The sequence below is a fragment of the Hirundo rustica genome, chromosome 20 (genome assembly GCF_015227805.2).
Source record: "Hirundo rustica isolate bHirRus1 chromosome 20, bHirRus1.pri.v3, whole genome shotgun sequence".
NCBI classification, from domain to species: Eukaryota; Metazoa; Chordata; class Aves; order Passeriformes; family Hirundinidae; genus Hirundo; species Hirundo rustica.
The window spans coordinates 3,922,333-3,950,092 of record NC_053469.1 but is presented as its reverse complement, the minus strand read 5'-3'; the positions used below and the strand labels follow the sequence as shown (position 1 = coordinate 3,950,092).

Sequence of the window (27,760 nt, the reverse complement as noted above, 5' to 3'; positions counted from 1 at the left end):
GAAAAGCACAGACAGAGCCAACTCCTGACAGCAGCCCCAGCTTTGCAAACAAGGCTCTGACATTTCCATCTATTAATTTCTCTAATCACTGTGCAGCCCAGGCCTGCAGGAGCAAGGCCTTGCAGAAGCTCACCCGCAGATCTGCAGCGCTGAAGTGTTTGCAGCTCATTTATGGATTATACTGGCACATTGTGGGTGAGTTTGTCTGTCACAGAAGGAAAAAAGGCTTTGGCTCCATGCAGAAAAACGAGCTTCTAATGGTGAATCCTGTGCAAAGGGGCAGCAGCACTGACCTGCTCTGGACTGTCCCATCTAGGAAGATGTTTGGACACTGAACTCTCTTCCACCTGGTTGGTCCCAAAGAGGTCTGGCAGGGAATTTAACACAGAGTAGTGCAAAACAATACATTTTATTTGTTCACAGTTAAACACAAGCAACTGCCTTGACATTTTAGAACATTCTAATAAGGACAGCAAAACCTCCTTTTGGTTTAAGTTCTCTTTAGCTTACGATTGTACCATTTCCTCGTATTTCATATTTATGGCATTTAATGTGGATTGTTTAACATGCTTACAAAGAGCGAGGCAGGGAACAGATTAACTTGACAAAGACAGCAATTTTAGATTTAACTAAAAGCAGTCAGTTAAAAAAATCTGTTTCCACTTCACTGATGGGACCCCTTCAAACAAACTGCAAGTTAACTACATACAGCAGATCCATGATTTTTAGACTTAGGAAAGAAAATTGCAAAATTTGTTCCTCCATAATCTTTGTGGTCCATAAACAAACCTAAAGTGGTTTCCATTACTATCCCAGTGCTAAAATCCTGTTTAAAAGAAAAAAAAAAAAAAAGCCACCTTATCAAAGAGCTTGCGTTGCTGCCAGGGCATTTTTGGGACTGACACAAAACCTGCCTCTCGTGGGAACGCCAGATCTGGGCTCGGCAGAGCGGGATGGGAACGAGCTCCTCCAACATTCCTGGCTGAGCTGGCCCATCAGGCCCTTTGTGTGCAAACCGTTCACTCCCAGGGCTGGGATCCAGTGGGAAAGGGGCAGGAAACCTCCAAATCTTACCGAAACACGCGCTACCACGTTTGCTACCACTACGTCCGAGAAAGCCTAAAGACGCCGACAAAACCAGGCTGTCACTTACAACCAACTCTCTACTCTCTACTCCATGCAGAGTCAGCTTTGACACAACCACTGAAGTTCACCTCTACTCTCAGAGTTCGGACTGACCAACTGAAAGGACACGGAGAATAATTTAAGACAGGCAGAAATGTATTCAGACCTTGGAGTTACGGAGGAGGCGGGAATGGGAGGACGAGTCCCGGCAGGAATGAGCCGAGCACGAGCTGCTCTGACAGCTCCTTCCCACCCGGGCTAAGAAGGGATTTGAACTACAAATGCAAGTGTGCTTGGACTCGATTTCTGTGCGAGGTGGTTCTTAAACAGCAGCTGCCACCCACAGAATGTTTAGGAGAAGAGGCCACGTGTGATGCAGGGGAACTGTGAAGCCTAAACCGTCTGAGTACACCTGGACCCAGCCACGTGGGACATCTAAAACAAGCACTGCCTTCCTAACAGCAGGCCCTGTTCTGTCACGAAGGAGATTGAGTCTGACCACTGACAAGCCCTGATCCCACAATCCTCCTTCACAGAAGGTTCATAATTGACTTAAAACATGATTAACACCGAAAGGCTTCACGCTGGGATTCTGATTTCAGTGCGAGCAGGATTCCTCCTCAGCCTTGTCATCTAAGGAAGCAGGATGAGGGTGAAGGGGAGAGACCTAGAGCCAAACTGACACTGCTGAACTCAAGAATGTGCTGCAATCTGAGTAGGAGACCACTCAAAGGAAACCGTGCTCTCCAAGTCAAGCCTGAAAAGTATTCCCAGGAAGAATGAAGCCGATTTCTTGGACTCAATACACAGCGGTCTTGCTCAGATCAGGAACAAAGAGCAGAACTGTGAAGGAGTGTGAGGCAGCACATTTCCCTGATTAGAGAAGCAAATCCTCCTCTGCAGATCTTCATAAGCCTGGAATTCTATCTCCATGTTCTGCATCCTCTCCCTACTTGAGCAAAGCTTCCCCTTCCCTCCTCTCCCACCCTAACTGCTTTCCCAGTGTGAGGTCAATCACAGTCTGTCCGGCAAACACTTCAAACACCAAGAAGATCTGAAGCTGGTGCTTTAACAAGTCTTCAGCATCTATGGTCTCTTCTGCAAGCTCCAGTTCCTTTTTGTCTGTTCAAATGTAACTTCCCAGGAAATGTTAAGGACAAATACAAACAATGATCATGAACTAGGGTGAATGAATCATTTTGCAGAGGTACAATGTTCTTTAAACATTTGGGTATCCAATCAGACTCCAACCTAATGAAGGCTAGGCTCTGAGGGATGTGGGACAGTGGACAGGCTAAAATAGAGAATGCACTGGAAATTCTAGTGCTGCTTCTTTCCAGGATGAAAGGAACCAAAGTCACCTGGACATGCAGCCCAACCAACTGCTCTAAATGGGAAGCTTGCAAAGAAATACAAAGCATTCAGAGTAAACTCACAAATGTTAATTTGGCCTCATATTGCACTCAAGTTCATAAACGCAGCCACTCAACTGGGGACAGGGAGAAAGGGAAAAAAATACTTGCAAATGCTAACAGTTGTCCCTTCAAATTAGTACACGCTGCTAAGGATTGAATTTGAGAAAGAAGCAAGAGTTAGGCTGGGCATTTTCAATTCCAGACCCAAAAATCCACTTTGCATTCATTCAGCAGCCTCCTTCCGTTCCTGGCCATCGACCCTGCTCCGCTGCACGAGCCACTGCTCAGACCAAAGAAACATAAAAGCTTTTAGTTAAACTTGCACTCACGCCTCCTGTTCTATGCCAAGAATATGAAAATAACACTGATTGACTATCTTCCTCTTTAACTGTGGTCATGATGAGTTTCATTGTAGTCCATGATATGAAGCTGTCCAACACTGCTTTCCTGGAGCTTAGGTGAGAGGTTATCAGGGCTCGGAGGGGCCTTTGACTCCAAGCTTGGATCTTTACATTGTTCGGTCTTTAGGGCATCGGACAGCCTGTTGATGGTGAGCCCCTCCTCGTCACACTGGCTCTCGCTCTTGTTGCGAAATAATTCTCGTGCCTTCATTCCAAGGAAGCTCTTGGAGCTGGGGAGTGAACCTACAGTCAGTGGGACAGCAGTGGAGGGCTCCAGCAGCACGGATGTCTCCCAGCGACTGCTCAGCCTCTGGTTCTGGGGTTTTTCTGGGGTGGAGAGCTCGCTGCTGCTGCCCCCCTTACTGCTACTGCTGCCTCGGGTGCTGGGAGGTTTGGTCTCTCCATTTCTACCCACGGTTTCTTCACTGTGTCCTGCTGTATCTTCATTACCACCATCCAGCCTGCTTGGGGAAGAGAGAGGACACAGCGTCAAGGAAATCACAGCAATTAAACAGTGGAGAGGGAAATGCTGGCCAGGGTAGATTACTTTCATTACTTTCCCTTTCTGCCTCTGGGTATGTACTTCAAGAGGTTTCCTTTCACAGCTCTGGGGCAAAGCAGGAGTGACAGGGAGTGACCAGATGTGTCACACACTCAGCTTTACAACAGCCACTGCTTTTAAGTCCAAAACTGGCAATAATCCCACATAGGTCCCGCAGATTTCACACCACCACCCTCACCTTTCTTCTGCTGCTTCAGCTGCTTCTGTTTTATCATCTTCAAGTTTTTTCAGGAGGCTGCTCTTCTCCAGCCGCCCAAACAGATCCAAGATCTCCAGCTCAAATGCCTGGGTGATTCTTTTCTGGGCCTTGTACCTGCTTTCTACTGCCTGCAGCTGACCCCTGAGCAAAGAGAGAAACAAGAATGTCCAAAATCTCCAGATTCTGCCTCAGCTGCGACAGCGCATCTGTCAAAGCACAGCTAAGATGTTACACAGGAAGCCCCTACCTTGCTTGGATTTTAACATCTTCCAGGTATTTCTTTTGCTCCAGGAAGAGGTGGTCCTTTTTTGCAAGCTGAGATTCCAGTTCAGCTATCCTTTTCTGGGAAGCATCGAGCCTTTGGCTTTGCTGCTGAACACACAACTTTGCTTTCTCCAGTTCTTTCCGAAAAGCAGCGTGCAACATTTCAACCTCCTCGAAGCAAACAACACAATGGTAAAGTATAACTTGATCCTGTGTTATTTTTATTGGTGTTTAGACACGTTTCTGATGTTATAAATAGGCACATTTTAAAGCAAGCCAGAATAAAAGCAGCATTTCTAAAAACAGATATAGAAAACCAGCCCTGCTGAGGATGTACACTATTAAAATAACTACACATCGCTGGAATTTATTAACACATTAATGTTCCTTATGAAAACCTCTTCTCATCAAAGCACTCTTGCCAGTTCTGCACTGGATTAGAGTAGACAAACTCTATTTTAAACCCATTTTTCCAACACGACCTTTATTAAATACCAGTAGAAGAGATTTTTTTCAGCGTATTATTCACCTTCTTTAATTACGTGCTCTCACGCAGGAACAGTTATATTGTTGTGTAATTTACTTGCTCCTAATTAGAAAAAGGTTTCTTTGAAGTCAGGAAGTAAAACCATATGAACCACAGAAGTTTTAGTGAAGTTGCTGGTAACTTTTAATAGGAAAATGACTGAGTGGGAAGGCTGAGATGCTCATTTTAAAGTAACACCTCACAAAAACCCGTAAAATCCTTGTTAAGATCTTTCCACAAATTCTGGCACTACCCTGCATTATTTTACCAACAATCTGCTGTCAGTTACATTTGAACACAGTCTAGCCTTGGCCTTTGGAAAAGAAATTGCTAAGAATTTACATCAGTTGGCTAAAACAGACCCCAGGTGTACCCCAACAACCCCTTCTTAGCTTTCAGAAGGGGCACTGAAGATATTCCTCAAACCCACAGGGAACAAAACATCTGAACAGAAGATCAAATATAAAACCAATTTCAGAACAAAGAATCTGTTAAGTTACAAAGCCTTTCCTATTGAACAGGGCTGGGAAATGCTGGATGATGAGCTCAAGGGAAGTCTCCCTAAAAGTCCTCTGCACTGGTACCTTTGTAGTGTCTGTGTGCTTGTGCTGCAGCTGCTCCAGGTACAGCTCATTGACCTCCCCAAGAACCAGCAGCTGCCTGTTCAAGAACTCCATCTGCTGTTGCACCGATTCACTGTTGGAAAGCTGGGAAGGGAAATGAAACAGAATCCAGCACTGGGATGAGCAGTTCAGGAGAGTCACAGCTGAAGGCACTGTGTGCTCACAGGGTATTTTTATAAAGAAGGGAAACAAAGGCTAAAATCCAATCATAGGTAGTTAAGTGTTAAATAAGTTGTTTTCATAAATAACTTTTCATTTCCATTAAACATGATATAAACAATATCTCTCAGTTGTCAAGATTTAGCAGGGCTTTAATACAAATTCATAATGCTCAATCTGCAAATCTCTGCTGTGGAAAAAGCCAAAATAAGAAGATTCAGAAGCCCTTTAACTTAGTGTTTCTTTACCAAAATACATTTTTCTGTGTTGTTTTTTGTACAATTACTATCAGACACTATGCAGCTCAGCAGAGGCTTCTTTCAGCTCAACAAAGAAAAAACACCTGATGAAAACTATCAGATAAAAAATAATCAGAAAGACACAAAGGGACCCTGGGAACACTTAATTTTCTTACCTTTTGAGAAACTTGGCTAAGCAGCAATTCAGTGTGACACACCTTGTTGTTTGCCTTCTTTAACTCTAACCTCAGATCTGCTATCATGTTCCTGCAGTCTTCCAGCTTGGTCTGTTCAAGTAACAAAAAAATTACTCAGGGTTCTGAAACTTCACTAAAGGACAGCACGAGCACAGGGCTGGGAGGCTGTAAAACCCCAGCACTGGAAATCAAGTTATATTGACCACTCCAAACCAGCTAAGAACCTGCCTTTTCCTATTTCCAAGCTGAAGACAGGACAAAACAGAACTATAAAAGGACAATACTAAGTTAAGCACTTTAAATTATGCACTGTCTAATTCTGAATCAGGACAATATCTCTAAGAAAAATGTGCAGCTTTCTCTCAGGTATTTCATGCCTTGTTATGACAAAGGTTATTTTTAAAACCAGCAAGTAGACAACAAATTTGTTGATGCTTCATACCTGCAATTCCTGGCTCTGGTTGTAGAATTCCTCCCGGTCGTGCTGCAGCTGTCGGATCTGGCTGTGAAGCTGAGCCACAATATTATCATGTTCCTCCTGGAACTGGTGGTACCTTGCCTGTTCTTTCTGCAGACTCAGTTTCAAGGCCTGGATCTCCTTTTCCTGCAGTTTCAGCTGATCTTTCTGTTAAGAATACCACATGAGGCATCAGACAGGACACCTTCCTAGCAGTTTGGACATCTATGCTCAGCCAAGCAAAGCTGTCATTACCAGCATACAGGAAAACACTTTTCCACACACACACAACATTTTATACAGAGCGCGTTCTCAAGGCTGTTGGGGCTTGGCTTCAGCTGAAAGGGAGACAAAATGGTGCTAAGAGTGGACAGGCTGAAAACCAACAGCCACATTCAAAGGCAAAATGAGCAATAGCCTGTTTTTCCACTGCCCCTCATGCTTTCACAGGGACTTGGGCCTCACAGTTGAAGCAACAGTTCATCTTCCAAAACCTACTCAGAAGTTTACTTTTGGCTCTGTAGTTAATTATCAGGAGGTGAAACTCCTGATGGACAGTTAGCTATAACATAAAAATATATTATGAAACACACCTACATGTGTACTGAGACATCCTTCAGTGCATTTATATCTTCAAATTCTATCACAGTGAACAACACTTGAGTTTTCAAAGCTTTTGCTATTAGTCCTCATCTGAGGAGCCGAAGGACAATATCAAATATGCAGTAAGCTGTTCTGCCAGGCATTGAACAACCACTCCACTAACAGGGAAGCCTTTACCATTATCCAAAGGCAAGTGCTGGCAGGGGTCAAGCATGAAGGGTTCAGCTGCCTGCAGTCAACTGCAAACTACTGACATCGATAACGACAGCGCACAGAACTCGTGCGCGAGTCACTCCACAAACATCGACTTTAATAAAGTGACAAATGAGGCTTCTTCATTAATTGAGCGGTACCAAAAGACACCAGCCAGGCCAGTTAACACTTGTAGCAGCACCAGTGTGTCTCAGGCACTGGTGGAGTGGCTCTGCTCACCATGGCAGCGTTGTGCTCCTCCAGAGCCGTGGCTTTGATGACTTTGCGCAGGAGCCGGCGGTTGCGCAGCGCGTGCTGCTGCCTCTTGAAGCGCTCGTACAGCAGCTGGTTGTGCAGCAGAAGCAGCTGGTTCCTCAGGGTGTGAATCTCATCCGAGGGGGGAGAACCTGCAGTGGGAGACAGAAGAGGTTGCTGAGCTGCACTCTCTGCTTTATTTGATCTCCAACACAAAATCATAAATATTTTTCCCGAAGCAAGATATAGGTCTCAAATAGACTGCTCCTTTGATTAAGAAAAAAAAGCCAAGCCACCATCACCACAGAAGCCTCAGAGCACAAAACTAAGACACAGATATATAAATAAGCAAGAAAACCCATCAGTTTTAGGTTCAATGCACAGTGAGAAGGTGCAAGGATCTGTCAGACAACCAGCAGCACTCAGAAACTTAGCAAGGCTGAAATGGTGAAAAGCAGAAGTGTCCAGAATTTTGCACTTTTCAAAGATGAAAAACACAGCTCATCTCTCTGGAGCACAGCTACTTGCTAAGCAGATAAACCATGACTTAGTGGAGGGCATCATCTTTCTGCAGCATTAGTTAAAAACCCACAAGCAGAAAGTATGCAGGTCATTGTTTAAGCAAGTCTAATAATAGAGGAACAGATTGCCAGAACACAAGAAATTTCCTCACCTCCAAAGTGAGTCCAGTCAGCAGATTTGCTTGGCAAAGACAATCTGAAAAAAGAAAATGCAGCATTAACAGGTAAGTTTAAGTTAAAAAAAAAAAAAAAAAAAAAGCAATGTTCACCTCAAAAGAGCTTATAGCCTGGTAAAAGTACAATTAAGGTCACTTGGTATAAAAAGATTAGGGAAGAACTGCGCTTTTCTGGCACAGCTTGAAATTAAGGCAGCACAAAAAAGAATAACAATAAAGTCTGCAAAGTAAGATTTTCAGTCACCTACTTGTTCAGCTCCTTCGTGTGTGCATCTGCTCCTTGCTGAATCAGCCTGTCCAGCACTTCCACGGGAGAAGTCGAGGACATACAGTCTTCATCCTGGGCTCCCTTGGCTTTCTTTAGCAGCTCCTCAGTCTTCTTGCCAACAAAGAGGTAGGCAGTCTTTGGTAATGCAACCTCAAAGAGGTGCTCATAGAGGGGAGGCTGCCCACTCCCAAACACCACTCTCCTTTGTACTGGTACTTTGCAAGGGCTGGGAGTGAGAATACTCGGCTCCCCAGAGGTTCCCTCCCTGTTCCCAGCAGGGCTCTCCCCAGGGCCTCCACAGGGCTTGTCTATGGGAGTAAACGTTTGTTTGGGTGTTTCCCGTGCACCCTCAGGCCCAGGCTTGTCCAGAGATGTTAAAGGCTCAGAGGTCTGACTGTGTCCCTGAACACTGGAGGCTGCTGAGTGGGTCTTCTTCTGAGAGCCTGACAGACTTTCGTTTGTGCGGTAAAACGGGGAATCAAATCCTCCTCTAGGCACCATGTGTTCAGCATCGGTCGTGATCTCGGAGATCTCTTTAGATATTGCATCTGAGGAGAGGGGGAGCATCGTGATGCATCTGGTATTTCAACAGAATAAACATTTCCTCAGCTAAGGTGTAGGTAAGGAGGGCAGACATTACCTTCCTCTCTGTCCTTCTCAGCGCTATCTTCAAACGACAACCCACCTAAAAACTCTGCAAGATCACTTAAGGTTACCGAACTTTTACTACTGGGTATGTCTGGAAAAAAAAAAAAAAAAAAGTTAGATGTACAGGTGCTGTCTTCTCCAGCCTTAGCACAGCACAAAACACAAGTCTTTTACTGGTGCAAGGTTCACAGAATAAAAGCTTGTCCCTCCTTCAGATGCTTCCTCAGAGGAAGGTATCTGACTGCTGTTCCATTCCACATAGAAAACTGTTCAGAGATCAGCCACAAGTCAGTCCTGATCCCAAAATATAATTTTGTAAACTTAATATTTGCTATTGCATAAGCTCTGTGAGGAAGGACGTGCTATTTGCAATTTAACCCATTAAATAAATAAAATAAGGTGGCTTGTGTGCACTGTGACTGCTCTACTTCCACATCAGCAGTAACCTCCCCTTTAGCTTCTGAGCTGGCTCCACAAGGACACAGCACCTGCCTGAAAAAAGGAACTTTAGCAATCTGATGTAATACAAGCTTAAATTGAAATCAGAAGCATCACAAGAAGGTTTCAAGTTGAATCACAGGTTAAGGCAGGATCATGGAACTACAAAGAACTCAGGATAAAAAGAACCCCTGTGGAAGTGTTTGGGAACTGGAACAAGTGTCAATAAAAACTGGAGTTGCTTACAATAGGTTGTAGTAATGGGGAGAGGAAAAGGGAGTTTACCCAATGATTTATCGCTGTTTATGACATTTGGCTGTCGGTACAGTAAAGGCCTCCCAGAATCTGGTTTGTCCTCCTGGAAAACAAAAGAAACACAGAACACATTAATTGCCTTAGATTTCATTGGCAACTGTGCAGCTGGAAGGGGCAAGAGTTGTCTACATTTAGAAGAGTTTTTGCAGTGAAATGCAAGAATTTTTTTATAAACCACCTACTCTGATTTTTCTTTCTCAGTTAAGGTCACTGCATTAAGGCAAGTCTATGAAAAAAACCCCGATGAGTTCAGCAGAAGAATTTCGTAATACCTTTTTAGGAGGTGTGGCAGCAGCTGAAGGGAGTGAAACATGCACAAAGTCATCTGAAGTGCAGGGTGGAGGAGGAGATGTGGCTGGTGTTCCCAAAGGTGTTCCTTTCCCCCCTGCTGAAAAGGAGCACAAGTTCTCTCAGCAGGGTCCCCCTTCCTCCTTTCGGCTGAACATTGCATGTGAAGAATTGTACATTTAAACACCATCTCATAGCATTCACTTCTTAAATCTCTTTCAGCTGTTTATCAACACCAAAGTGCAGTTTCCCAGAAGTTGTTTCAGACTTTGGCACTGAATTCCCAGATTTCCTCTCAGTTTGCATCAGCACCGCTCTAGGTGAGGTACTCTGTTCACAGGAGTAATCACTCGAGCGTTATCAACCGGCATTTCCATTTAAAAACTGCCAGTAAAATTTACAGCCAGAATTTCCAGTAAAACAAACCTTGAAGGCCTAATTCCAAAATGCAGCACGTACCAGATGTGCCAAAAGCTTTGCTGTAGGGTTGTGATGCAGACTGGGATGACTCTGATGGGATGACGCCGGGGGACGTTGGTGGTGTGGTCATACCACACACTGCAGAAGGGCTCCAGATGGTGACCTGTGCATGGAGTAAAACACAGCAGAGCTCAGAAACTGAACAGGTGAAGCACCTGGATCCAGGTTTCCACACAGGAAATCAGCCAGAGATTAAATGTGAAACAAACACCAACTTCTGAAGAATTCACAGCACAGCTCAAAACAATGGATTTATAAGACTGGCACAAGAAACTATGGAAGTGCAAAGAATGAAAACTTGCTGGGCTTCATCTTCTGCTTTACCTGCTGTGGCTCAGTTGACAGCCTCATGGACTGTGGGCTCAGAATCTGAGGTAGCTGCCCTGGCATTTGTGATAGTGTTAGCCGAGGAGTGGAATATGGGGTAGAAGTCCCTGAAAGTTAAATAAAAGAGAAAATCAAAATTCCAAAGCATCCAACACATCAAATGCAAACCCATGATTCTTCTGGCTAGGACTTAAAGGCTTTTAATCAAAGCATTTCAAATCCATTCAACATAGACATTTGTAGCTAGAGACTTTTCTTCCAGCCCAAGAAAATACCTATTGAACACATTATACTACAGTTTTCTTTTTTGTTGTTGTTGTTTTGAGGTAGGGAGGACAGGGGATAAAGAGAAAATGTTGAGAGCACACTGTATATGTCTGCACATAGAAAATATATCGATGTATTTACTGTTTTAATGATCACTTATTTTCTCGTGCTTAAGAATCAGACTTTAAGTGGGACAACTTAATGAGATGGGCTTTTTTGCTCTAGGGCCAGCTCTCCTCCAGCAATTGGGTACTGATTAGCCATCAGGCAGGTCTTACCATAGCTGCTCTGTGTGTCAATGTAAGAGCTGGCACTGGGGTCAGTTTGATGATGTTTTAAGCTTGTGCAGAGTTTCCGAGACACAGAGTAATAACCATCTTCATACGAGGCTTCTGCAGGGTCCAGGGAGATTTTGGCACATTCTATCACAACATCATGAGTTTCTAGTCTTTTCCACCTGCAGACAGTTTTTGGATCCAAAAGAGTAAGTTAGTCAATTATTGTTAAAAACAAGAGTTCCTGGAGATAGGAGGAATTGGCTTGCAGGATGGCTTGTTTGTTCCAGGCAGCTTTGCATGCTCCCAGCCAAACTGGAACAAGGCACAGAAATTGCAACCAGATGACTTGTGAGAGGGGGTTCTCAAAGAGGAGACAAACAGCTTTGACACAGAGATCCATGAAGGTCTGCCATGGAGCACTCTGGAAAGGAGGAACAGCATACGAAGACTTGGTTGATCCTGAGCTTCAGCAGCTGTAGAAATCAGCTCAACTACACTCAGATGTTGGTAGTCAAAATTTAGACATGCCAGCAGTGAGGGAATCTGTATTATTTAAGCAAACACTGTCTGCAAAGCCAGTTTCAGATCTGTGTTTTTCCTCCCAAGTTTGGGGAATGTTTTTTACTATTGCTATCTCCTTCATCCTGAAAACTACTTCTCACTAAATTAAGCAGCCAAATTAGATCTGCCCAATATTTCAGGGGATGGATGTTCACTGTAAGGAAGAGAAAGCCTTGAAGGCTGTCTATTAAAGGCTGGGCTGCTTCAGAAAGTAAAATCCTCTCTGTCCAAGATACCAAAAGAGAAGGCTTCCACTGGTAGGTTTGTGCCAATTGTGCTCCTGAGTGGTGCCACCCTCCCCCCTGCAAAATTGAGCATTGTGACATTCAATGGGTTCCCAGTTAGGAGTGATTTCCTAGTGGCTCTGAAAAGCAGGGCAAGAGCACTACTGTGCAGCAACAAGAGTCAAATTCTCCTCTTCAGTGGCTGGGCCTGTGGAGACAAGAGAAAAGCAGCAAGTGGTGCTGCTGCAGGCAAATGAGCCTATTGCTAAAGAAAACTAATACAGCTGATAATGTTAACACATACCTGTTAAAAGAACTGATCTGTTAAATGAACCAATATCTAGGTACCAAAACAAGACACACTGAAGCCATTTTAAACACTTAAATCCCATCAAATACTTCAAGAAACCCAAGGAATATGACCCAAACCTTCAGCCAACGAAGCATCTCTGGCAGTTTCACTTTATTCATTATAGGCAAACTGTTTTAGATCTTTATGAGGATGGTTGATCATTAAGTCATAAAAATAAGATAAAGTCGAGTAGAAGACAGATGCCATCCCAGACACAAAATGAATTTAGAACCCAAACACTGTTGTTAATGACCTTTCACAACAGTTTTGCTTATTCATCCAGCTGTAAGCTGGGATGAAGAAAGTCTACATGTTTACCTGGTGCACCTACAAATCTGGGTGGCAAAACACCCCCACACAAACTGCTGCTGACAGAAAAGGTTTTGCTGCAGCCTTCTGAAATGACCCCACAGAAAGCTGCTCAATTTGAGCCTTTCCTAATAGCAGAGAGAACATATAATACCTTCGTGGGTCCAGTTCATGGTCCTTGGATCCAGTCACTAACTCTGGATGAATTCGCACGTGTTCCATCATTGGCTGGGAGGAAGAAGAAGGACTTGTTATCAGTGCAGCACCTCTGGATTGCACTAAACCACACAAAGCTGATCAGCAAATTACTGATCCCAATAGTTCAGAAAGTTACACTTAACAGACAAGGTTAATACACATCACCACAGCTTCAGGAGTTGATCCCAAATGAGCTTTTACTCAAATGGCTCAATTTTATACTGTTTTGTTGAACAGCCCTCAGCTGAATTGGCAAATTAATTGTATTAAACTGGTATATATCGCTATAAATCCCTCGTCTCAGATGATACACAGATGAGCAGCATTTTACCTTGACTACTTCTTCAAAGGTCTCCAGGTTTTCCTTCATACTGTAGTGAGAGCGCAGAAAGGAGACAAAATTGCAAGGATACATTCCATAAAGACGATGAAAGAGAGAATAAACGCTGGCATGAAGATGGACAAGATAAATCTCTGCCACGTGACCTGGAAAAAGTAGTTAGAATCTTTTTCATTACACTGGAGAAAAATAACAGAAGTTCTAAGAATGCAAGAGAAGTACTTTTAAATTTGAAATGTTAACTGGAACAAGTCTTTTGAGGTACAAATAGTCCCAAGTGAAACTGTGAAGTCTTCTTAGAAAACGAGCAACACTTAGTCATCAGCTCACAGCAAACCCAGAAATTAAGATAAGGACCATTAATTCCAACCAGTGTGCTGTCATTCTCAAAGCACAGCTCTGTTTTTATTCAAGTTAAAACCTGAAACTCCTCTAGACAGTGAGCCAGAGTAAGACTGACTGAATGATTAAAAAAGGAAACTAAGGTTTGTTTCACTTTCAAAGGTAAAAACTAAAAGCTTGTAGCCACCAAAAGCAATCACAACAGACAAATCTTAGTATTCACCTCAGAAGTTCCAATCCTACTTGCAAAGCAGAATGGCTCTCTAAATAGCAGCTCTATGTGCTTAACACAGCATTTGTTCATTCAGCCACGAGCCACAGTCACAGATACTGCTGGTGTTAGATATCAGACCCCTTACAACAAATACAGCAAAGCCAGGGCTCTGAGAAAACCAGTTTTATCAACCTTCATGACTACTGATAGCTGTCCATTAAAATAAACTTTTATATATGTTGCTTCTTTCCCCTCCCCACTGATATCTGGGAATATCAGATTCCCCAAAATCTGCCTCAAACATGAGTGTTTTTCCTTCTCTCTCCATTAAGATCAATCTCTGCTTTTTACTGTCCTCAGGGCAGCACTTTGGTTCAGTGAAATTTCATGCAGTAGCAGTACCACATAGAAGATTCTAAGAGACTTCTAAATTCTGGGCAAAGAACTTGCCCATGCTCTCAAAGAACAGAACAGCTTGTGGGTTTAACACATCATTTTCTGTGTTTAAATAATCTCAGACCATTAAGAGCCTCACAAAAGAATGTGCTCATCAGCTGCACACCAGTCACAAGGATACTGCTAAACCACAACTGCATGCAACAAAGTTGAAATCTCACCTGGATTCTGCAAGCACCAGGCTGAGAGACGCCCAAAGATACCAAAGAAATCATGAAGGTACTGTTTGCCAGACTGAGGAATCATTGGCAACATGGTTATTAGCACTAGGACACCTGTGGTGAGTACTACTACATCTGTGTCAGTCTGCAAGAAGGGAAAAAACCTGCATTAGTGAAATGTGTTGAACTTATTTTTTTCCAAGGATGAAGTGAACATTGAATCATCATCATGGAAAAAGTTCTCTATTGAAACAGTCCCTCTGAAACCTACCAGAACTTAATGATCCAAGATTATTGAGTATTTTCATACAGAACAACTTGAAGAAAAAATAGATTCGGGATTCTTGCTCCTACTCTGCTGCTTTTCAATATAAACACTTGGCTTAGTTAACAAGGGAACATCACCACAGTTCCACAGCTGAGTAAAAACAATTACTGGTATGTGAAGCATCTTATGTGCCACCTTCCTTCCTTCCCAGAGCTAAGCACACACAGCATTCAGAGGCTCAGAAACCGCAGATCTGATCAGGGGTGTTGGCCAGTTACCAACACAGGGGTCAAAAGCTTTTTTTTTCCACTAAACCTGGCTGCTGGAAATTTCATCCAGCAGTAATTCAAACAATGACTACAACACCTTGTCTTGTGCCACAAGAAAGGGATATGGCAGTGCAAACCTTTGGCTGGATGAAAGAGGAAGAGAATCAAGATTTTAGGAAAGGACACAGAAAATGTTCAAACTCTTTCCTTGCTTCCTCAGTTTAATGCACATTTTCCTTGGCAGCTCCTCTGCTTTGTCAGCACAGGGTGCACAGTGCACAGGTCAGGCTGTGGGACAGTCATTTTTAAGGGATTTATCCTCATGTGTGTCTACAGCCTCTACTCTCCCTCAGCCACACAAAACCTATCAGAGCACATTTCCTGTCCATCCCTACCCTCTGTCCACATCCCCAGCACTTCCACATCTCTGTCCTACGCCCACAGCTTTCTGACACATTTCACTCCTCCCTCAGTCACACTGCAAAGGGCAACAGATCTTGTCAGGAGTTCCAGTAATAGCAGCTGGAGCTGCTCCTCTGGCAGTTACAAATTTGTGGTGGTTTTGTTTTGAAGAGCACTGGCACTTGACTTCATCGTGCATTTAAATGTGACTTCATGACTACCGTGGATTCTTCACTATCATAATAAATTCCATTACTACAATGCTCTCTAGGTCTCTTAAGCACTATTCATTCCTTATGCACTGGTACAGTGCTGTACAGTATTACACCTGATCAATCTGCAGATGAGGAAAAAACCCACAAAGCTTGGGGGAACAGCTACCTCCTCATAATCCATCATGTCAGTAGCTAAGAAGGGAAAGTCTGCTAATCCCAAGGTAATTTCACCAGGGAACAGACTACTGCATGGCCCATCTACATAAATTCAAACTGCACCTGTAGGAAGTTACTGTATTTCTCATTAGGTTCACATTTAAGATATCCACCAACTTCACCAAGGGCCTTCTTGTCCTTAACTTAAATAAACATTCCTAACTCACAGTGACAGTGGCTTTTAGAAACAAGATTGTCAGCAATAACAGCACCAGCACAGAGTATTCAGCTGATATTAATAGCACTGTGGCTTAACTAAATGACATCAAAACAGGAATCAAATGCCTTGCATCTCTATGCAAGTTTACATCTTACAGACAGCACTGACAGTTCTTACCTTGAGACATTTAAGTAATGAAAGCAGGAGAGGTGCTTGAGAAAGTTTGTGTTTCCAAGATGGTTGTCGTCTTATCACATGTCCCAGCAGAGAGAGGGTGGGTAAACGAGTAGCAGCTTTGCCCATATAATCATTAATTTTGTCCAGTAGATGCTGATAAAGGATTTTGCAGAGAGTGGTAGAAAAAGAAAGGTATTTATATTTAACTGCTCTATACTCTTTTTGACCTATATTCAGCAGTTTGTCAATATGGAAACTATGGGCATTTTATAAATATACAGGATCCCAGAGGAAATAAAACCTGGCAATAACTTTGAAACTACTGGTAGGCAAATGCTGACTATACAGGCCAGAAGCAGTCACTGCACTTCAAAATGTTTATGAGTAAATAATAATAATTAAAAAAAAAAAAAATCTGGACAGCAGCCAATTTGCAGTGCCACTTCCAATCTATTTAAAATCCTTACTTGCTCTCAAAATACCCAATTTGTTTTAGGCTACCACCTCCTGCAGCAGGAGCACTGTAAAGAGACAACATTAATCCTCCAAACCTGCTCCTTTATAGAGGTTCTTTGCTTAATTGGGTCAGTTTAAGCAACTCAAGAAACAGAGACCTCTGAAGTTTTTATTAAAGCTTAAACTACTCTTACTACAGAGATACTACATCTCTACAGCAAGGTAATTCTACACCAGAGTGGAACCCCTAGAGTTTTAACAGATGCTATTTAAAGGCTGCTTCAATACCAGGCTAAAATCTGCTGTAACAAGATTTTTTTTACCTTGTCATGAGGCTCTTGCAGAGTGGACAGAATATGCAGTGCCTGCTGAGAATTGGTTTCCAAGTAATAGTCCACCAGGTTGTTGACAAGCATAGGCCCACGGTCTGTCAGTTTGGGGACAGCAAGAAAAAAACCCAAAACCATTCTCAATATGCTAAAAATGAAGCACTTGCTACAAGGACATTGCAGAACTTTTAAGCAACTATTACACAATTTCTAACATAAAGCAGTCCCTGGTGCTCAGCAGACCTTTGGGAAAATGAGACCTCTCAACTACATTTCCTGGTTCCAAACCATTCAAGCGATTGCATTCAGCTCAGAGAAAGGGAGCAGGTTTTTTAACAACTAACAATTCCTGTCTAACCATAAAACCCTACAGGTAGCTGAGCTGCAAGGGCGCTTTACCCAGTAGAGTGTTCAGGAGTGACTTGATGTTCTCTCTCCCTTCAGCAGATAATGGAGAGCAAGTTCAGGGACAAGGACACTGGCAGCGCTCTCATGCTCTGAAAAGGCTCTGTCAGCACAAGTGATGCCTCAACAGCAGCAATCACAAACTGCTTTTCACAAACTCTGAGTCTGTTTTGTTTGGGAGTAGGGTATTTTTTTTATTATTATTAACAACAAAATCCCACTGGTTCCCATAATGTGGGTGACACCTAATTCTTTGTAGATAGACTTGACAAAGAAAGTTTCATCAGCTCACACTTGAGGCTCTGCCTCAGGAAAAGCCAGTCATTTTGTAATAGTGCTTTAACAATTATGTAACAGACCTTCCAGGAGCCATGCCATTAAGCAAAATGGACTGAAGAGAAGCCTCCATCCTTAAAGCAATTTCAAACCAAAATATCAAGAGTTTCTTTCAAGCTGCATTAGCAAAGACAGTGTTTGATAGAAAAAAAAAAAACAACCCTCACATTAGTCCACCTCTACTGATGTAAAAGCAAAACCCTTCCCAAAACTACACAAAAAGGATACATACCACAAATGAGATTATCTTTGAATGCAGCTGTTATATCTTCCAGGACACCCAGAATTGGAGAATCCAGCATTGAGAGGAGCTCACCAACATTTCCTTGCTGTGCCATGATGCACGTACTGACATGAATGTGGAGGTTAAAACTTCAGGAAGTTCTTCATTGGTGTCTTTCTACCAGACTAGGAGAGAAGAGACAGCAGATGAGTGAACTTTTCCCTGTCCATATAAAATCATCTTTCCTATTTCTTTTCCACACAAGTGCCCATTTAACACTGAGAGGATTGTTAGGGTTTCCACACCTGCAATAAAAGCTGTAAGAATTTCCAAAAAGCCAATGAGTCATGAGTAGGGTTTTCTCCGTGTTTTTCACAAGGACATTAATCTGTTTTGCAGAAGACCTCAGTATCTAGACTGTCAGAGCACTCTCTTACCACTTTTTTTTTAATTTGCTCCCCAGGTTAGTAAACTGAAGCTAAAGTTTTGAATAAAATGCAAAAAGCTCTCCGGAATCCCATCATTCCTGAGTTCTTACAGCAATTCCTCCTCAAACCACCTTTCCAGTCCTGTGTATAAGACTCAAATCTGGAGAAAACACACACCTCCAGATCCTTCTCTACTCCTGTGACCCGGTCAGGAATTCACTGCCCGGGGCTCTGCATTGTTGCACCCTGAGAGATTTGGGCTTTAAGACTTTGCAATGTGGCCAGGCTGCAGCTGTTGGGAAACTCACGTAGGGCTGCTGCAGCTGCTGCTCCTGGGCAGCCTGAGCACACCAAACTCAGCCTGAGCAGCACAACACACCTTGACTTCACTTGAGGGATTTGTGATCACAAACTCTGCCGTGCAAAAACTGCATAAAGTATGAAACGCAACAGCGTGCAGGTACAACTGGTCAGCTGCACAGTGCTAAGTGGGAGCAAATCTCGGCCATGTCAGGCTTTTAAAATGGCTTCTTCCCATGTACCAGCACCAGAGGAACTCAGGTGTCACACTGACCTACCCACCACAAAATGAATCAATTTTTATTTCATCCAGAAGAATCCTATACCAAACCTTTCCCAGTGGAAGAACAAATCTGGCTTTAGATCACATCTAATATTATTATCAGCAACGTTTTCTTCTTCCCTCCCACTCCAAGCTAGAATACATTTTTCACTTCCCCCATGGAAGGCAAGACTGACACATACCAAGCTTGCACACAAAATTGTTTTTCTACTGCAGTTGTGTTTACAGCACCTGTTCTGTGGATGAGCTGAGCTTCTGTCTGCAATGCTGTCAGCCACACACCTTTCATGATCACTAATAAAGGAAAACCAGAAAGACGTTAAGAAAAGGCACAATTTATTTCTTCCTTATCACACCAGGTATATGTTCAGAACATCACTAAGTTTTTTACACAGAACAGAAGAGTTGTGTACCCTTTGCATGAGAACAGTCAGCCCTCAGTGTGAAAAACACCAAAAGGTGCTGCAGTTGCCCTTTCCAGAACTGTCCACAGGTTAAGCCGTGCAATTACCTCAAACTAGATGGTTTTCACAAGACCATGGTTTTGTACTGTGACCCTTCAAGAGCTGCTGAAGTTTTATTTATGGCAGGTAAAATCTTACACAGAAAGGATTCTTCTCTATTTTGAACATAAAGTAGTTAATTTAAGCCTTTAAATTCTATTAAAAATATTTCTACCCATTAGCCAAGGACCACAGATCACTGCTGTTTTAAACAATAATGCTGTAATCACCTATATACATATTACTTTCTTGAATATTTATGTTTAACAAAGCCACTGGACAGCAGGAGTTAACCTGTCCACCAGTAAACTTTGTCATTTGCAACATATCACTCTGCAGTTGCCCAAGGTCACTTTTCTTAGTGCCACCAGACATCAGCTTACTTAACCTGGCACTGATTGCAAATTCAAAAGTGATAATATGGCACCACACTCCCAACTGGCATTTCAGTAGCAACAAACTGGCTGGAGCATTGCAGTAACCACCAGTGCCGAACATAAAAGCCCTCACCCTCAGTCTTCAATGATCACAACTGAATATTCCAAATAAAACTTCAGGTCCTGTACAAGCAGCCAGCAGAGTCTGATCACTGAAGTGTTCAGATTTAAATGTTATTTCCATTCTAGTCTAATGCTGGCAAAATGCTAAACCTGCAGACTTAAAACTGGCTGGTAGTGTGAGCAAGACTGGGATAATAATAGAATAGAGACTTGGGGTGAGAGAAGTTGCTTTTTACTGAAAGCAGAACGGATCATTGCTTTTCATGAAATCAGAGCTGGCATTTGTTGTGGTTTAGGATTTTGGTTTGGGGCTTTTTTGGTTGTTTTCCCCCCTTATATTGTGCAGACTCCCAAGCTTCAACTCCTTCCTCAAAGCACTTACTGTTTACAAGACAAACAATGCTCAGAGAGTGACACCATCCTTTCCAAAGGTTTAAAGCCACACATCCATGCGACCTGAGAAGTCAGCCTTCCACTCTGTTACTCCTTTTGAGGAAACAACTGGTTTTTTTCCATTTCTAGCAATCATAATACTGAATTGACTCAATGACTGCATTTGCAACATTGTATGGGGAAGCAGCTCACCCCAAGGAATCTATTCCTTCCTTTCTGAGAACAGATCTTTCAAACACGCCTTGCTGTCCTTTAATTTCTACCAGGACACAGTCTCAGCTATGGTGAAGCAATAGATTCACCAGCTTCCTAAGCAACATGAATTAGTTGTTTAAAGTCTTGTTGACAAAAGAGATGTATGGCCACACCCCCAGAGCAACTGCAAGCAAAACCTGTTTTGAGAATTAAAGCAGCAGAAACACAAATCTCTGCTTTTTTTTACCCCACAAAAACCTTGTCAACTCTCTTCTCTTTGATTCTCATCACATACCAGTGAAAAGAGTGATATTTTTTTTTCCTTATTTTCCTCGAGCAATACTTTTATATTGGACCAGATCTTTGTCACACCAGTAAAAACCTCAACAGCAGTTTCACTGATTTTGATATTGCCAGAGAAAAATCTGCAGCCTGGTGAAATCATACAACACACTTTTGGAGATGCTATGGATGGGTTTCAGAGGTCAGGCTCAACAATACCTTTGCAGACAGATGGGGAAAACTCCGGTTTAAATGTTGAGAAGGTAAGAGGATTTCAAACTTTGTGCCATTGTGCTGGCACGAACAATCCTTGCCATCAGATAAGGGTGAGGCTGATAAGGACACACACGTAGGTAACGGATCATTTCCCAAGCTCCCTGACTAAAACAGATGGCTGGAGTGACCTTGTGCCAATAAATCCAGCATCGTTTATTTAAACTTGTCAATCATGCACTGGAGTACTTTAAAGTGGAGGAGTCTCCACTCCAAAAATGTTCAAAATATTAATAAAATCATCTCAAACCACATCTGAAAATGGGGCAATGTTACACACAGGTACCTCATGAGGTGGAAGTTGATCTGAAGTTACACCTAACCAGTCAATGTTGTCACCCCACTGTAAACAAATGGCTGTAACTTTAAAAAAGCAAATCACAGCTTTCTCAAGGTAAAGTCATTTGTCATTTTAAACTCTAAGTAAGACAGAGATGCTTCAAATCTGTGCCCAACACAAATCAACAAGCCAGGAAATCCCAGCAGTAGTCTTAAATCATGTCACACTTTTCTCAGGCAAAGGCAGCTGAATCAGTAGTTTACAGGCACCAGGCTTTCAGTCAGAAAACGCCGTGTTCTGGGATGAAGTTCAGCCCCGTGGTGTCAGTGTGATTTATCACAGTCCCACCAGGAATTTGTGATGTGATTTTCAACTCTTGTAGATAAGCACGGGGCAGGTTAAGGGGCTCCCGTCACCTTGTGAAACAGCGGGATCAGCCGCTGACTGTGCCGGTATTTTGTATCTGGAATTGATACTTGTGCTGCGAACAGGACATCCCTGACACCTTTACAGTATCACATCACCAGCACGGCTTTCTGCTCAAATACACAGTTACAGGATGAGACTCTCTAATACTTCCATCCCCAGATATTGCAGTCATTCCCTCATCAGAAGAATTTCCACATCCCTGCAGCCATTCTTGCAGCTAATAGGATTAAACCAAGTAAGTTTTCTATCTGATTTGAGTCACTGACTCTTCACTAACTTTTAAAACTAGTTTTATACAAAAGATCCAAAGTACTTGGACAGTAAAGAGCAGAAAAAAGTCTAAGTACCTTTTAAAATGTAACATTCCAATCTCACTGAAAAACAGCACTTCCTATATTCAAGAGCTTTCTTTAAGATATACTTAGTAAAAAGTATTAAAGTACCAATACAGCTTTGGAGCCATGTTACAGAAGGAAAAGGAGAAGCCAACAAGCCGAGAATCAAGCCTAAATTTCTTTTTTTCAGTAGCTAATTTAACAACACAAAACAGCTTAAGCTACAAACTCAAGACAAAGGGAGAGACTGTAGAAACAGACTATAGAAATATTATTAATAATAACAGAAAAGTCTAAACAGAGAAAGAGACAGCAGAGTATTCCCAAAGATTACGACTTCTCTAAGTATTTCTGTCAAGAGAAGATGTTCTTCTGTTCAGTGTATTTTTATCCCAAGCCAAATGAAAAAGCAGCTGGTAGTGCCAGTTATGCTGCTCGCAGGGGTGGGGAGGAGGGGGACACACCACAAACACACCCTCGGCCTTTGCTGCAACAACACCCAAATCCAGACACCGGGAGCACCTACTCTGGGGGATGGGGATCAGCAGCAGCTTTTTATCTCCCCTCATTAAGCAGCAGTTCAATTTAGAGTGTGCCAGTAAATGGTTATTGCCCCCTCTGCCCCAAGAAAAAGGGGATTTCAACACCACAGGACCAGAACGTCCACATTTACACTTTTCAATCTGATTTCTATCGCAGGTAAGGTCAGGTCACATCCCCAGGTATTGCTTTGGCAAAAGCCACCAACGAGGACAGGATTTTACAGCAATTGTGTCCAAAGAAAAATTCAGATTGACAACGCAGCAGCCCTTTTCACTGGCATCTTTGAAATGTTGGTCATGAAAGGATTAAGCCTCACCCCCTCCCATTCACCACACAAAACTGAAGCTCATTTTATGCTCCCTAACCATGCCCAATCTTACATTTCCCTCACAGTTAAACTGAACATTGCCATTATACAAGTGACATAAGCAATGAATGAAAAGTTCCAGCTGGGAGAAAAAACCACTGGTGGCACAGGAAAGCAAGCAGCTGATAATTCCCTTTTTCACCACCCAGAAATAATAACTCTAAACCTCATTTCAAACTGATCACTACAATTGGCAATACAATAAATTTAATTTATTTATTCATCTTTAAAAAATGAAGGTGTCTGGCTTCTTCTAATAGTAAATATTTTCCTGGTTATATTAAGATCTGATACAAGATTCCATAACTAAACTAGACCATTATTTATCGTTACAACTTGATATTTACACATTCTCCTGTACTTTGTTACAGGTACTTAACTGACGTGGGAACGGGTATGTCCCAAAAAAACCCAGCAAGCCCAAACAAAGAGAGAAAATCATATTCAGCAATATTTAAGATCCTTTGGACTCTATGCTGTGCTAATACATTATTGCTAATTGCTACTCATCACATTTCTGTCAGAGGAAAAATTGTTTAAAAACAATCCGTATCATAAAAAGCCCAAAGACAGAAGGGCTGTCACTTCACCCTCTGGCAGAAGCCAGGCTAACCAGAAGGGAATCGGGGGATTATTGCAATTCCTTGCACACAACTGCATATATTAATAGCAAATAAATAAATAAGAACAAGCCCTGGCTTTCTAGAACAATTTAATTAACACTACACATGGAAAGTCTGCCCAACTGTGGAATCTTTTTAACTACAAACAGGTGATCAGAGGGCTCTAAGCTTGGCACTAACACAAGGAGTGAGACTCCTGAATCTCTGCAGCATTTCTTTTTGCCCCCAAGAGGAACCTTTAAAAATATTCACAGAGTTAGGTAGCAATTCAGTAAACCTTGAAACCTATCTACTGTACTCATCAAGGCATTTTAACTGCTCCAAAAATTAAAGCCAGCATTACACAGAACAATAGCAAATGATGTGTAACTGTAAAGTAAAAACAAAACGTGAATAATGCCCAGGAAAGTGACAGCAATTCACCACTGCAAGAACTTTACTCTGGGTCTTAATGTGCTACTCAAAGAAGTGCTCATGCTAAGAAAGGAAACATCATTACTTGTCCTCATTATGTTGATTAAACGACATGAACATAGAATACCAGACAATAAGCTGTAACATTCTTTCTTAAATACACACCTGTCTGCAACTTGCCACAAAATCTGATGCCCTCCCCTGCTTCCACCGCTGCAAAGAGCTTTGATTATTTTGTTTGCTTATTATTGAAGAATCCCAGAATGGTTTGGGTTGCAAAGGAATTTAAAGACCACCGAGTTCCACCCTCTGCCAGGACAGGGACACCTTCCACTATCCCAAATTGATCCACGCCCCGTCCAACCTGGCCTTGGACACTTCCAGCGCTGGGGCAGCCAGAGCTTCTCTGGGCAGCCTGTGCCAGGGCCTGCCCACCCTCACAGGGAAGAATTTCTTCCCAATAAATGAAAAGGTATCTTTTCCAAATCTCTGTTTGTGTGTGTTTGCACCATGCATGTGTTACAGGCCATTCGGTTTGCACAGAGGCTGAATCGCATCCCCAGCTCCTGTCAGGGCTGACAAGAAGGTGCCTGGCAGTTGGAAGAATTTCAGGAATCAGGACAACATCCCAGCAGCCCAGCTGCAAATAGAGCCAGCATTCATTTTAAACTACAAATAGTTACTGAAGACAAATATTTGTCCAAACACCAAAACAACTGCAGTTGGCCAGCGTATCTCACACGGGAATCCATCAATAACACAAGTTTTTTTAGTCACCATAAAGGTAACAAAGAGTTAAGGTGTCAGGATTAAACACAGCAGAGATAAAATCATTTTAATTAAAGCTTATCTCGTGACACATTAGATATTCTGACTACATTTTCATCAGTCTAAGTCCATGCAATTCCTCACAAATGTAGTCCTGGGTGAACTAGGCTGCTAAAAAAAACAGAACAAATGAACAAACAAAAACAAAGCAAAAAGGGTTTTCACTGAGTAAAGGATTTTAAACCCCTGATTTTATTTTAAGCTTCAGTGTGGCACAGCTGTTTCTGATAAGCAGAGTACCTGATTGCTGCTCAGCAAAGACAAGAGCAGACAGATGGAGTCCCAAGGTTTGCACTGATCACTAAAACTTCCAGAGTTTTCAAAGATTTACTTTCTAGTTGTTCACACATGTAAACTGAAGAGGAATATTTTTCACCTAATGGGATCACTTCAGTAGTGCTTCCATTCTGACGGGTTTCCAACAACTATCCCCAGAAGTTAATGTCAGGAAACTGCAGGATCAGACCACACAAAGAATGAAAACCTGTATTAGCACGCACTGGAAGGTTCTCTGGAAACAGCAGTTCTGGAAAGAGTTCTGCACACAAAACCCGATCCCGGTTTCTGGGTCATTTCCAGGGGTTTTGAATCATGCATTCCTTTAAGGCACGTTCTTCCTTTCACCCATTGCCTTGTAAAAGATTCATTAAAAAAAAAAAAACCTCAACCCCAAACAGCAAGGAGAGAAGCTCTGCCTAAACTGATAAAACAATGACAAGGACTGCATCCATAACAAACAAAGGGTGAAAACTTCAGAATTGCAGCCTTCCAAGTTCTTTGTGATAACAGGAAGCAAAATGTTTTATTGTAGAAATAAACAATATCCTGACTTCACATTACCTACCCAGGAGCAAGGAAATGAGAAAAGCCTTCCTCACCGAGTGGACAGACTTTAACAACTGCTTTATTAAATACCCAACCCCGGACAAGGGAACCTCCTCAACAAACAAACAAGGCAGGGGAAACCTGGAAATCGCTACTCAGCCTTTGCAATGGGGCTGCTGGGCCTTTTTCGATAAAAGCCGCTGAATTTAAAGGGTGCTTTGGTGGTGGGGGGGATCCTGCTGGGGGGGAGGGGGCGGGGGGCAGAGCCCCGAGCCCCCCGGGCAGCGACCCGGAGCAAATTTGTCTGTAAGGAAGGAAAGCGGACAGAGGGAGGCAGGAAAGGGGACGGAGGGGGAGCATCACCCCCCCGCCTTCCCCATCCCCCCGACCCTTTCCCTTTCTCCTGCCGCCTCCTCCCCCAGCCCTTTCTCCCTGCTTCCCCGCTCATCTCTCTGCCCTGCCTCCTCTTCTCCGTCCCCGCGGCCGTCCCCGGTGTCGCCGCGGCGGTGGCGGCGGGGGGCGGCCCGGCGCACTCACCTCTCCCTCTCCTCCCCTCAGCTGTTTACCACTCCGGGCTCCTCCGGCCCACAGGGCGCCGCCATCTTGGCCCTGCCTCCCCCTCCCATCACAGTTCTTCGCCCCTCGGATCCCTCCGCCGTACAACCTAGTTCCGCCTCACCGCCTCTCTCTCCGCCGGCTTCCCGGCTTCTCTCCCCGGCCGTTCCGGCTCCGCTCGCCCCTCGCACCTTCCGGGACGTTCTCGCCGCGGGGGATGATCGGGGGGCGAGCCCGCGGCCGCCGCGCCCCCGCGGAGTGCCGCGGCGGAGGGATCTCGGCGGGGGCAGCGCAGCGATCGGCGGAGGTCGCGTGATGCGGGGGGCGGGGCCGCGCGCGGGCGGTAAACAAGGCCCGGCCCTGAGGGGACGCGGCCGAGCGGGGTTTGGGTCTCCCGGTTCTCCGGGATCCCACCTCAGAGTCCCGTGCAAAGTGCGGGGATTTGCTGAAAGAGAATAAAATAAGCCTCTGGGAAGTGCCGCTCTATGCGGAGCGGTGCTGACGGGACGCGGCTCTGGTGGCTCCCGGACAGAACCCCCGGGCACGCGCCCCAGATCTCATTGGTTTTAATTGATGAGCGTGCAAGGCTTGTTTCCTCCTGTTTTTGGATCCCTGAGGACTTATTCATCCAAACCGCGCACAAGGATCCCCTCTTTGTTTTTGTTTTCTTCCCCCCTCCCCCCTTAGAATGCAGCAACCGCAGAACACAAACATCCCATCCTTGCAGATTAACCTTTATCTTTCCCTGTGGAAAATGCTGGGTAGGAGGGAAGAAAGGAAATGACCGCGGGGTCTCCAGCCGTCGGTTTTGTGTGCCCCGTGCAACAGGTTTATAACTGCACCTTTCGGTCCCCAGGCTGGTGGGATCTCCGTGTTCCTCCTCCAAGGAGCAGCAGCTCCACAAGGGACACGCCGAGGGGGCTCGGTCTGACTCTGCTCCGCACCAACTGTCCCCAGACCATGATGGAGGACTCACATTAAATGTGATTAAATTAAATTTGCACGGTGGAAGAGAGGTCCAAGGGGAGTAAAGCAGATTAGAGCCCCATCTGAGAGGGATCGGTTGATTTTTAACTTCGGCAGCAGTTTTTGTGTGTCCCAGCTCTGAGCCCTGCAGGGCTGAGATAGTTCCTTCCCGCTGCACCTGCAATGGGCCATCCTGCCTCATGATGAGATAACAGCTGCTTGGAGCCAGCGTATTTTTAATCTAGTCCTGCCTTGTGCCTGGCAATTAATATTTATTATAGTCTGGACGGGGTGATGGTAACAATTTTTTAATTTTTTTTTTCTTGATGTGCAGAAGACATGTTCATTTAATCTGCCACAGAAAAGAGTGGAAATTAAGATGAGCTTCAAAAAAGAGCTGGAAGCAATTAGTCGTGTTATTTTACTGGGACTTAATTGCTGTAACAGTCGAATTGACAAAGAAAACATGGATGCTATAGCAGAGTTTGCTGCTGGATTTGAAAGGAGAAACAGCTGCACTAAAAGGGCCGTGTTATGCTGTAATCAACCTGTTTATTATTACTGAGCTGTACATTTAAAAATCTGTTTACTTAGGATGCACT

At 43.6% G+C, this 27,760-nt stretch overlaps 1 protein-coding gene across 12 annotated transcripts; it reads right to left on the bottom strand.

Annotated features, from left to right (window-relative positions):
- Positions 1–390: 390 nt before the first annotated feature.
- Positions 391–26,411, bottom strand: TSC1 (TSC complex subunit 1). Of its 12 annotated transcripts, none has more exons than XM_040083013.2 (23): positions 26,317–26,411; positions 19,079–19,141; positions 17,846–18,021; positions 16,867–16,970; positions 16,088–16,240; positions 14,381–14,525; positions 13,199–13,353; positions 12,824–12,897; positions 11,224–11,402; positions 10,676–10,785; positions 10,331–10,454; positions 9,856–9,971; positions 9,554–9,626; positions 8,823–8,921; positions 8,163–8,730; positions 7,891–7,934; positions 7,203–7,369; positions 6,153–6,335; positions 5,690–5,800; positions 5,077–5,199; positions 3,950–4,137; positions 3,682–3,843; positions 391–3,405 (listed from the first exon to the last, which is right to left on the bottom strand). In XM_040083013.2, the coding sequence occupies exons 3-23, from the start codon at positions 17,949–17,951 to the stop codon at positions 2,925–2,927; spliced, it is 3,465 nt and encodes a 1,154-aa protein (XP_039938947.1). In that variant the 5' UTR covers positions 17,952–18,021; positions 19,079–19,141; positions 26,317–26,411; the 3' UTR covers positions 391–2,924. The 12 variants fall into 12 exon arrangements, with proteins under 12 accessions (XP_039938947.1, XP_039938950.1, XP_039938953.1 ...); XM_040083016.1 differs by lacking the exon at positions 26,317–26,411 and adding an exon at positions 26,175–26,271 and having other exon boundaries at positions 19,030–19,141; XM_040083019.1 differs by lacking the exon at positions 26,317–26,411 and adding an exon at positions 26,175–26,271 and having other exon boundaries at positions 391–3,402; positions 19,030–19,141.
- Positions 26,412–27,760: the final 1,349 nt, after the last annotated feature.